General features: G+C 39.1%; 1 protein-coding gene across 2 annotated transcripts in view; it reads right to left on the bottom strand.

Moving 5' to 3' along the window:
• The window catches only part of BEND7 (BEN domain containing 7), a 67143-nt gene that overhangs the window by 26543 nt on the left and 27781 nt on the right, over positions 1–12819 (bottom strand). For both annotated transcript variants that reach the window (XM_029078366.2, XM_029078365.2), the window contains exon 6: positions 2403–2628. In XM_029078366.2, the coding sequence (XP_028934199.1) occupies positions 2403–2628 (226 nt within the window). The remainder of the gene's footprint in view (positions 1–2402; positions 2629–12819) is intronic.

Raw genomic sequence — 12819 nt, 5'->3', positions numbered from 1 at the left:
GGGTCTGATAGGGGTCAAGAATCCTCATTTTTCTCAATAGAAAAGCAAAGGTACAAAGAAGACCCTTTGGAAAAACTACAGGAACAGGTAGTGCGTTACAGTACTTGCTAGGCCTTACTGCCAAGGGCCCTGAGTGCCTGCAGCTAGTTTTCTTCTATTTAAAGGGCAGGACAGAAGAATGGGGAACAGAAAGAGAAGAGGCACGTTAGCTATTCTTGATCTCAGTGTCTTTTCTCAAATACCTGTATTAGGTCAAATATGACAACGAGGAAGGAATGAGAGAGCAAACTTAAATCTGCCTACCTATGGCGACAAATTCCACCCAAAGCTGGTGTCAGGAAATTTCAGTACCTGCCTGGAGACAGGTCAGGGATCCTTAGAGCCCCTGATATCAGTTTCTTTTAAAATGTGAATAGACCGTTCTTCCCCACCCACCGACAAATTAGAACAATTTCTGGCTGCATTTCAGTGTGGTTAAAAGCTTTTGCAATGAGAGGCATCAAGCGCCTTGACCCCTCAGGTTCCAAAAGGCCCCCCATCCATACAAAATTGAAATGGGGCCCGGCTAGACTACCGCTAGCCCTCGTTACAACATTGACCATTTTTCAGAAATAAAATCCTATTTTTAGTGTCACTCCAGACTGCACCATTCTGACTTAAAATGGAACAGATTGTGACATCTCCATGGCTTGTTGTACTTTGCACAATACAGCTCAACTGCCATTGTACATGAATAAACTCAGATGAGGAATGTGAAGTTGCAGGTTAATAAAGGCTTGCGTTCTCCTAGCAAGGAACGAGAGACGCGCTGGATGTTCGGCACTTGCTAACCCCATTTAGGAACCTTCACCGCAGTAGTAAAATGGATTGTCACTGGGTTTTTAATCCTGCTAAATGCACTTATTCATTGGACAAGATGCTAGTAGGGAGAAGTGCAAGAGGAAGATCTGTAAACTAGTACCTGTGGCACTTCTTGGAGTGTGAATTGCCAGCTCCAGATGGTTCATAGTCAGCATCTAAGCCTCCCGTACATATGTACATCAAATCAACAATTCTCCATAGCGCACAACCAGATACTCACTTTCTAGATTTCAGTTCAACACCCCTCAGCTTCTTCAACTTCTCTTTTCCACTGTTCCACAACCACAGTTCTCTTAATAGTCTTAGCATTAAGCCATGAGGTAGGTTTAGATATTCTAACAGTGTTTCTCTTCTATGACCCCCTGAGCCAATCAATCAATTAATGGTATTTATCGAGCACTTACTATGTGCAAAGCATAGAAATAGCAGACATGTTCCCTGTCCCACAATCCACGCATTCTTAGAGTGGAACAGCATGGTTCTTCACCTCTACTACCTAATAAACTGTTCAGGGAATTTTTAATTTCTAATAAGACATTTTATAAAACTTGAATTGTGTAAATATTTTAAATGTATCAATGGAAGTTGAGGCCTTTTCTCAGCTATCAGATTGCCAAGGCTCAAAAACCACACTCCACAGGTTAGTGCTTTTATTTTTTTCTTTTATTAAGTGCTAAGTGGCAGGTACTGTTCTAAGCACTGGGGTAGACAGAAACTAATCAGGTTGAACATAATCCTTGTCTCTCCTGGGGCTGACAGTCTTAATCCCCATTTGACAGATGAGGTAGCTGATGCACAAAAAAGTTATTTGTCCAAGGTCACACAATGAACAAATGGCAGAGCCAGGATTAGAACTCAGGTCTTTCCGACTCCCAGGCCTGTGCTCTATCCACTAGGCCACAGTGCAGAAAATATGGAATCCTGGCAATAGGCCTGTGATTAGAACCAGGTGTTCTCACATGTGTGGGTCCCAAACATCATGGTGGGTTCTATGGACTTGTTATATTGTAGTCTCCCAAGTGTTTATTATAGTGCTCTGCACATAGTAAGCTCTCAATAAATATGACTGATTGATTGATTAGCTATTCAGTCCTCATTATGCTGGGATAAAGCATACCACATGGACATAAGAATTCCTTTGAAGAAGAAGGATTCCAGTGCTCACTTGAACATGGGCCAACAGGTTCTCTTCCAGAATTGTGGGAACATCATGAACCTTGATGCCACAAAGAAGGTGAACATAACTGGTTTCCCTGCACCGCCCATCACGGGCTTAAAAATGCACTCTCTAGCACAGAGATGGTCAATGGAATTTTTCAGCCCTTACTCTATTCCATGGCTTTAAAATAAGTAGACTCTATATACAATCTGCTGATTTCCTCTTGTCATTAACCAGCTTCCAGATAATAATCTGTACTGCTGATTTACTTAAGGACCTCATATTTAAACTTTGGCCTTTCCCATTTTCCCAAGTATTAAAGTTGCTTTGGGAAAAAAAAAGATGAACAGAACATGAAAAAGAAAATGATACAGAAACCAACCTTTTATTGCACCCACAATATTTTGGTCTAGTCCTTTCCGGTTATCATTGAGTCCTCTTTTCCTCTTCCCATTGGGTAAGGAGTTAGCCAAAGTCTTGTCATCAAAAAAAGCACACACCAGTTTTCTAAATAGAAGGCTTCCTGAGCGAGTGTAGTTTGACAGTATAGAGTCCAGCTGAGATTTAGGCATAAACACATCAAAGCCTTCAGCAAGTTGTACTTCTGGCTACCAAAAGAACACAAATAGTAGATTATAAAACAGCAGTCACCAAAAATACTTGTTGGGAATATGCCCAATATGAAACCATCACTAAAAATTGAAGTGTTCATCAACTATGTTCCATTAACATGTATATGAACATTTACCATTTGGAGTTCATCAAGTAAGGATAAAAACTTGGTTATCGGAATGCTCCTAGCACATTATGATTACGTCTAACTCTAATGCTTACCTGTCAGATTTTATCCATCATCATAACATTTAATATAGAATGGACTACCTATAAAATTACTTTTTGTAAGAAAAAATAAAACAATTGGTAAACTATTGCATGACTCACCAAATCCTGAAGAAGACAAAGAAAAAACCCTTATAGAGAAACAAAAGCTTTTCTTCAAGACTTCTCAAGTCTTGGCCTTGCTTTACATCACATCGGAAATGTTCTTCATCATGTTAGAAGTGTCAGAAGGACTGGGTATTGAAAGAACTGTACTGTATTTCTAAAAAAAATCACGTATTTGAGCTACACATACAAGAAAAATGAATTCTCTGTGCTTTGATCAAACATGACTATTGCAAATTACATTATTCCCTCTAGATTGTAAGCTCCATTGGGGAGAGAACATGTCTACCAACTGTATTATATTAATCTCTCCCATGCCGAATACAGTGCTCTGCACAAAGTAAGGGCTCAATAAATATGACTGATTAATTATTGTGCTTTTTCTTCTAAATGTGTGTGTATGTTTGTGTTGTGTGTGGGTGTGCTCTAAATTGAGCCTGAAAATATATTTCACTGGTTTGTTTCTTGCTTGCCAAGAGTTCCCAACTGTCCTAGTTCTTTGCACAGAGTAGGCACTTTGGCACTCAATAAATACAAATGAATAAATGAATATTGCTGAGATTTACACTGATCCTACTAGACATTTTAAAAACATATTGTAGCTTGCCATATTGGTGAGAACTTCACATTTTAAGCCTCTTACACACTACCGAGATGGTGGACTTGAATTTAATGTAGAAATTTAGTTACCCTTGTGACCATTTCAGATTGATTCATATACTTATTAAATTTACATTAAAACAGGTAACTCCTGAAAACCAAGTCTCCCCCAGTATAGAAACATGAAAGGTTGAGTAATTAGCTGGTGAATTCAACAATTCAAATGACTGACCAAGATCATTCCAATTTCGATTTGGCTGGGTAAACTTGGACTAGGGAGTTTAAGGAAAGTGGAACTTAGAAAGCACTGTTTTCTAGTGGGAAACTGAATATAGTTGAATGAGTTCAAGTCCAATCAGTACTTCCTAGCCTGATCATTTTCCCTAGTTTTAGTAATACAATCATGCAAGGAAGAGAATTAGGTAAAGCTGCACGGTCTGGTGGATACAGCATGGGCCTAGGGGTCAGAAGGATATGGGTTCTAATCCTAGTTCCTCCACTTGTTTATGTGACCTTGGGCAAGTCACTAAACGTTTCTGTGCCTCAGTTACCTCATCTGTAAAATGGGGATTAAGACTGTGACCCCCATGCAGAACATGGATGGGATCCAACCTGATTAGTTTGTATTACTCCAATACTTAGCACAGTGTCTGGCACATGGTAAACAGTTCACAAACAACATTTTTAAAAAAGGTAGAAGATATCAGAAACTACATTAGAAATTATTTTTTTTCCTTGTGCACCAAGTTGATCAAAGTGTGTAAGCAAATTCAATACATTTTCTACTTGTGAGCAAATTTAAATCTATTTTTGATATGCATTTCCATTACACTGTTCATCTTTGTAGCAATACATATTTTACAGCTAAGAAAACATCAGCTTTTTGAACAAGGTTTACATTTATTTTTTCTAGTCTCAAGGAACCTTCAGTGTTAATTTTGAGGTAAATATCATTACTTTTGAATTAAGGGTGTATTTCAAAGCAGGCATTATATGTTTTTTCAACATCCTTTTTGTTTTGTAAAGTGCCTAATCCATACCCAGTGAATAGATCCCTTGAGGCAATTATCTGGATAGATTAAAGGGGAGGAGTACTTTCCCACAACTCACTCAAGGGGTACTGTTAGTTGTATCCTTTAGATAACTGATCCAGTTCTTTGCTCCACCTTGTTAGTGAAGACATAGCCAGTGTGCTCCATAAGCATAAACTGAAGCTGGGATTAATGGTGTTGAAAATTTCCAGACTGCTATTCCTGCTCCTTGAAGGAGGCCTGCAGAATGAGGATACTGCAGAAACATTTGAAATCATCTTTACTGCCCAGAGCATCAACTGATGGAGAGGAGAGTTCATTTCTAACCACAGCCGTAATTTACTCATCTACATCTGAGCTCAAGCAGCACGACTGGACTTGAATGACTAGTATTCTACTGAGCATATTCCCCTTGTAGATTAGGAATCCCACAAGGGACAAACAATGTGTTTATTTCCCAGGATTCTGCATACAGTAAGGACTTAATCATTTCCCTTACTACTTCATATAAGCAGTTCTTCCTTAAACACCAGGTCTACTTGGAAATGATCCATGTAGAAGAGGTGGGTAATGAACTGGCCAGAGAGTTCACTTGACTACCCAACTATTTTACAGTGGCTGAAAAGTCACCATTCAAGCTCTGTAGTCAAAGAACCAAGAGAAGCCAGGAGCAGCAAGAAGCAGCAGTACATATTCTCCCACCTTGACATCTCAAGCAGGACATCTATACCCCACTGTGGTTTAGGGAGGGGAAGCATATCCATGCTTCTTTTTCATAAAGTAAAAGTTGCTTTTTGGAGAATTTCCCCAGAGAGGCAATTCTGGAGGAAAATCCTCTGGAATCAACTTTAATTTGCCTCCAAACTTGTATTGAATGATGGCTGTCCTTGCCCAAGGTCAACAGAGTTCAATTCATCTCCACCTGAGCAGCAAACGATCAAAACTCCTCCTCCCTCCATTCACTCCCAAATTTCTCTTCCTCTGGGCTGGAAGTTCCTTGTGGGCAGGAAGCAGGTCTACCAACTCTGTGGTACTGTACTCTCCCAAGCACTTAGTTAAATTCTCTATACACAGTAAGGGCTTAACAAACACCACTGACTGATAAACCAAATCTCTTACATGGAGGTAAGGGGAGAAAGAGCAAAACCACTAACTCCATCATGCCTACCTAACTTAGGGATTCTGAATTCTTCCAAGACCCCTATTACAATGTTCCCCAAAGCGGTGAAAATATTATATTGTATTCCCAAGCACTTAGTACGGTGGCCTGCACACAACAAGCACTCAATAAATATGACTGAATGAACAAATAAGACATATATATAAAATAATATTTATGCCAGTTGATGGCTTCTATTTATGCATCTTTTTACTTGGTACTGCTAAATTTCTTCAGTTTAGATCACCAGGATAAACGGGAACTGACCGAGGAGAATTGTTTCTTAAACTAGTTTCCTCCTAACATCCATCTATGCCCTTAAGGAATAATTCATTCCCTAATACTTCAGCCAAGACTGGCAGCTAATACACTAATGTACTGATTTTATTGATTACTGTAGTCATAAGATCTCTAAATGATGACATCCAAGATATGTGGCAGAATTTACAACGTTTATAGTCATCTTTTTAATTATAGTGGTGCTTATGGCTCTACAACAGTTAGGTGGAGACTGCATTTCCACTATAAATCTTGATTATCAGGCTTAAGTGTTATGCCCATTTCAATTACCTTGAGCAATTTCTAGGTAGAGCTTGCTACTTAGAGAGCTGGTTTTCCAAAAGTATTTTAAAAGTTGTGAATAAAGCTAATTTAAGGATGACTCTCTGGATCAATTATTTAAATTGATGAAAGGGGATATATTAGCTATGGACTTTATTTTGGCAATATCTATCAGTCTCTCAGTTCCAGAACAGAATATTAAGAAAGCCTAAGATATTAATGAAAAATGCAACACAGGTCACTCCCAAATGCAAGCACAATTCCAGGGTGCAGCTTGGCTGGCTAAGTTAGGAGAGGTAGACTACAACATTTCAAGACTGGCATAAAATCTAAAAATCATGGCTAAAGGTCTAACTGAAGTCTGCCCCCTCTCAGTAGTGCTGAATTGACATATTTTACTGCTGATATTTCCGATGGTTGAACTTTAACTTGTTTTCTTTGTAAATTTATTATGTTCTTATTATGGACTCAAACGCTTTCATCTTGAAGTTTTATGTATTCAGTAGAATTGAGCCCAGGAAATTGAAAAGGAATTTATTCTTTATTTTTCAGAATGCAATGCCACATATATTAATAGTTTGTCCCAATCATTAACTTCAATTAATATGGACTGATTCAATTGGTAACTTCCAGACAATTGAGATTTGAGTTAGGAAAAAAAAATTGCAAACTCCAATTTTTAATTTTTTTCCCCACATTAGGGAATCTTCTAGAGTATTTCCAAAAACAAAGGATTTCTTCTATTTTAAACTCTTCCCCTAAAAGATATGATTTCTTTTAATACCCTTGCTGAGATTTAAGTATTTCTGTGAGTTAGTCGTACTTCAGAGGAAGATTGTGAATCTGTAGAGAATGAGTAACAGAAGATCCATCCCCAACTACTAATGTAATTAATAATTATAATTTCTTTAATTCTAATATAGCAGCACACAGAAAGGATATAGCTAGTTAAGTGATCAAATAATTCAATCTTTCATATTTTTAAGAAAAATATTGAGTGACCAAAAGAGGCTTTAGGAAAAAAAGGGCAGAATTTGGCCAATGAAAATGATCTTTTCATGTTAGCATAATGAGTCATTCTAGAGATAAATTTTATCTTTTACCTTTCTCAAATGATAAATGAGCAAATCTGAGCCCTCAGGGTTTGATTTATGCTAAAGATCTTTAAGATAGGTTCTTAAAATTGTTTATATTTATAGTGAATATAGAATTCCAAAAGTGCATCAGATTTTGGCAGGAGGCAGAGACCCTTTACCTTGACAAAGATGACAGCAGACATTTTGTAAATGTGCCCAAGTGAAAACTAAGGAAAGGATCATTTCAAATAAATGAGACACCCTGCTTTTTCAGGTAATTTTTTTTCCTGGAAGAAAAATAGTTTTCTCATAGAACTCACAAGACTCCATTTTAGACTGAAAGCCTATTGAACGAGGAATGTATCTTTGATGATTTGCACTCATTTGAAATTCTACAAATAACAATAATAATAATAATGATGGCATTTGTTAAGTGCTTACTATGTGCTGAGCACTGTTCTAAGCGCTGGGGTAGATACAAGGTAATCAGGTTGTCCCACGTGGGGAAGTCAGGTTCTCTGACTTCCAGACCCATGCCCTTTCCACTACGCCATGCTCCATATAGGGAAGGAGGGAAGAGCCAGAGACCTGGATTAGAGATGGGACACGAGAAACTTCTAGATCTCCTGGATCCAAGATTCAGGGAAGGAGACAAGTAAATTATGGGAGAATGGGAGTACAGGGAGAGGGTGGTGTCTGGAACTTAATAATAATGTTGGTATTTGTTAAGCGCTTACTATGTGCCGAGCACTGTTCTAAGCGCTGGGGTAGACATAGGGGAATCAGGTTGTCCCACGTGGGGCTCACAGTCTTAATCCCCATTTTACAGATGAGGGAACTGAGGCACAGAGAAGTTAAGTGACTTGCCCACAGTCACACAGCCGACAAGTGGCAGAGCTGGGATTCGAACTCATGAGCCCTGACTCCAAAGTCCGTGCTCTTTCCACTGAGCCACGCTGCTTCTCCAACTTAGTGCTGGACATTTTCCATGCCCATATTCTTGATGCTTTCTTGGAAGATAGTATCCTGGAAGAGTGCTCATATCTTGTTGGCATTTCACTTAGAGATAATAATAATAATTGTGGTATTTAAGTGCTTACTATGTGCCAGGCACTGGACTAACTACTGGGGTGGATATAAGCAAATAATGTTAGACATAGTCCTTGTCCCATGAGAGGCTCCCATGCTCTGATAAGCTGGCTTTGGAGTTATCCCAGAGCTCTAAACAGTTCTCCACTCTCCAAAAGCTTGACAATGAACCATCTTATAGATCTGGATGCCACTTTTACATATTTTGGTCATTATGATAGCAAAAATGCAGCTTGGCCCAGTAGATAAACCACAAACCTGGGAGTCAGAGGACCTGGGTTCCAATCCCAGATCCACCACTTACCTGCTGTGTGACTTTGGATGTCACTTCTCTATGTTTCAGTTTCTTCAACTGCAAAATTGGGATTCAATATCTATTCTCCCTTCTACTAGACTGTGAGCTCCATGTGGGACAGGGACTGTATCTGGCCTGTAACTTGCGTCTACCCCAGGGTTTAGGACAGTCCTTGTGAGCCCGTTGTTGGGCAGGGATTGTCTCTATCTGTTGCCGAACTGTACAATCCAAGCACTTAGTACAGTGCTCTGCACACAGTAAGCGCTCAATAAATGCAATCGAATGAATACAGTGAGTGCTTAATGAATGCTATTAAAGAAAAAAGAAATCTGGACCATATTCAAAAATGGTCAATCCAGACATCAGCACCTCAAGAGGTGCAGCGACACACATCTCTAATAAGCTTTTGCTACTGGCTGATGCCTTTGTTACGCCCTGGGGCCCATCCAAAACTGCTTTCTCTTATCTGGGAAAAGGATAATGCTGAACATTTGCTAAGGAGAAAAGCTTGTACTATGAAAGGAACCAGTGACTCCTTTTTCTACATTTCAGTATCAATACCCATTCATGCACTGAAATATCCTCCATAATTTTGGTACCACTGCAATGACCCTTTCCTTCTTAATGAGCTCACCCAGGACATCACCAATACCATATTACACTGGTTCATCCTCCTTTAGAATTCATGATATGTCTTCTTCAAACATAACTCCAGACGGGCCCTCTAGACTGTAAGCTCATTGTGGACAGGGAACATGTCTACCCAGTCTGTTTTATTATACTTTCCCAAGTGCTTAGTAAAGTGCTCTATACACAGTAAGCATGATTGACTCTTTGATCAATTGCTTTTCCTTCATCTCCAAGATGTACAATTTAACCAGTGGCTCCTTACTCCTTCCTGGGTATCACCAAACCTAGAATTTCCTCATCTAATAAGTCATGGCATTTCCCACATTTAATGAGACCCTCATCACACTGAAAATTCTCATTCTCCCCTAAAGGGAGTCAATCTTGAAATAGCCAATCCCTACCACTGGACATTCTTGACACCCATTCCCACCTATGAATAACCTCTACCTCTAGAATGTCCTCTCATCTTAGAAGTATTACCCTATCTAGGGATACATTTTCTGGAACAACTTCTCCCTCGACTTCTACTTCCTAAATACCTCCCCCTTCCTATCAGGGTAAATGCATGTCAGATTCCTCTCTTTAACACCTTCCTGCTTTATAGTAGTAATTTATAAAAGATTGGGATTGCCTTAATTTGATATCCTTTGCTTCGAAGGTCACAGGCCCCACCTAAGGAATTTATCTCCCATTTATCCTCAGGAGATTGTAACAGGCAAGACTTATTAATGCTAATGAGAGCCACAGATGGAACTCCCTGGTGTAATGATGGGAAAACACACCACATAACATTATTTTAGTTTAGTTACTTTTTGTGTTGAATAGAAGAAACAATTTGTATATCAGCTACATAATTTAGAACCCAATGCTGATTTATTCCTGCTCTTCTTTGGGGAGCAAGTTATTCTTCAATCACAGACAATCAGTATCTAATTGAGCTTTCATGGACAACTCTGGATGTACTTTATCAAATGTAATAGCTCTTATGGGCAAATAATAATCAAGAAATAAAGAAGCAAGAGGTGAGAATGGTGTGATACAAGCATCGGCAACTTAAAATAGTTTCAGCACCACACAGCGAAGGAGTTGTTCGGGAAGCAGGCAGGGCATAAGTCAGGGTACCGGGCGGGGGGACGAACGGTGGCCAGAGTCCTGTTGGCATTCCAGAAACTGATGCCATGGCAAAGCTCCTTCCACACCCCCATAGCCTGCTGTCACTCTCACAAACAGGGATGGATGGGGAATAATTAGAATATTAATGATTAAGGTATTTGTTAAGGGCTTCCTAAGCGACAAACACTGTGCTAGGAGTAGATACAAGATCATTAGCTCGGACACAGTCCCTGTTCCACATGGAGCTCACAGTCTAAGGGGGGATGAAGAACAGATATTATACCCAATTTTGCAGATTACTGAACCCCACTTTACAGATGGGGCCCAGAAACTGTGGCACAGAGAAGTTAAGTGACTTGCCCAAGATCACTCAGCAGGAAAGTGACAAAGCTAGGATTAGAACCCAGGTTCCCTGACTCCCAGGCCCTTGCTCTTTTCACTAGGCCAAGCTGCTTCTCTGGAAGGGAAGGGGGAGCCAAATTCTGAAGCGAGGATCTCCAGAACAGAAACTCTGCACTGGAAAGAGCTTTGTAGAGATGGAAATGCCATGCCTACCTGCAAGGGCATCAGTGCCCTCAAAGCAGCTACAGATAACAGCTGGATGTGTCCCTCCCTGGCATAAGCCAACACTGCAGGATGCCGATCCTTTGGGTAATATAAATAGGAACCGAATACTGACTTTCTTGTTATAGCACAGGTAATAGGCAGTAAATTAAATTTGAACCCAAATATTTCATAAAACTGAACCGATCAGTATATAACGCTTTTTCATGCCTGTCTCAATCACTTAAATTTAGAGCTAAATAAAAAGTAGAAAGTCTTGCTGTAAATAACAAATCAAGCAAATCAACTTACTTGGAAGGAGAATTACTTGTGTTTACTGGCATATTTCAAGAAAATCAGTGGCTACATTGAGCGGCCTATATAGACTTCAAAGAAAATACTCAAATACTGGGAAAACTAGTAGATGTTTTTCCCCTTCAATTTTGCCACAGAAGAAAAGGTAAAACACTATAATTACTCCTGCTGAAGGTAAATTGCAGTAGTCTAAAATACATCTTGGGCGATCCTCTAGAATGTAAGCTCGCTGTGGGCAGGGAACATGTCAGCTAACTCTGTTGTACTGTACTCTCCCAAGCACAGTGCTCTGCACACAGAAAGCATTCAATAAATACCACTGATGATAATTATTAAATTTTATTTTCAAAAATAAAAATACTACTTAACTAAGGGGAGCAGAGTTTAAAAAAAAATCAATGGAATCCTGTAAAGGTGCAATAAACTTTATAACTTTCAAGTCCTCTGCAATGCCATCAATGTAGAAATTGGTCCACAGAATCAACTTTTAATAAACGGTCCTTTACTACTACTTATAATAATAGTATTTTTTAAGTGCTTACTATGTGTTAAGCACTGTTCTAAGCACGGGGGGAGATACAAGCTAATCAGGTTGGACACAGTCCATGCCCCACATGGGGCACACAGCATTAATTCCCATTTTACAGATGAGGTAACTGAGGCACAGAGAAGTTAAGTGACTTGCCCAAGGTCACACAGTAGACAAGTGGCAGAGCTGGGGTTAGAACCCAGGTTCTACTGACTCCCTGGCGTGTACTCTATCCCCTTGGCTAAGCTCTTTTCACAGTTGGCAATTTATTCCTTGTGAAAAGAAGCATTTTCAAAGTTTAAAATTGTTGGACCAATTCTAATCCCTCGTGACTCTAGGGAAATTCTAAATAAGGACTTCATTATATACAACTTTATAAGCACAGATTACTCACTTATTTTAAGATCTCTCAACGTATTTTAGTTTTGACTATGAAACTGTACTGAGCAAAGAGATACTGGAAAAAAAATTAAGTTTATGTAAATGACTCGTCAGAGGGATACCTGAAAGTCATCCCCTTTGCAACTACATTTCAAACTGTTACAATAGAAAAAAATCTTTCCAGAGCATTAATCTATTATTACATGGCTAAAATGGCACGTCAGCACAACCTAATTAGCACTGTAGCATGCATCTATAAAACAAAATTAGCATGACTGCTCCGTTTTTATTATTAGTTTGTGTTACCAGAAAGGTGTGACCTTATCTGCATGGTTCTGTTCATTTATGCTTATCTACAAAGGATTTAATTACGTTCTTTTAGCTCTCTACATTGAGGAAATTGAAAACTCCCTTTTCAAAATTAAAAAATATTAAATAAATTAGTGGGCACATTTTTTTTTTTTACCAGGGAGTTCTTCAACGTATTTCCAGTCTGGTCACCAAAGTAGATCAGTCATTCACTCTCCCTCCT

This window comes from Ornithorhynchus anatinus, chromosome 13 (genome assembly GCF_004115215.2).
Source record: "Ornithorhynchus anatinus isolate Pmale09 chromosome 13, mOrnAna1.pri.v4, whole genome shotgun sequence".
Lineage (NCBI taxonomy): Eukaryota > Metazoa > Chordata > Mammalia > Monotremata > Ornithorhynchidae > Ornithorhynchus > Ornithorhynchus anatinus.
The sequence above is the reverse complement of the archived record's forward strand: the minus strand, read 5'-3'. Positions and strand labels throughout refer to the sequence as shown.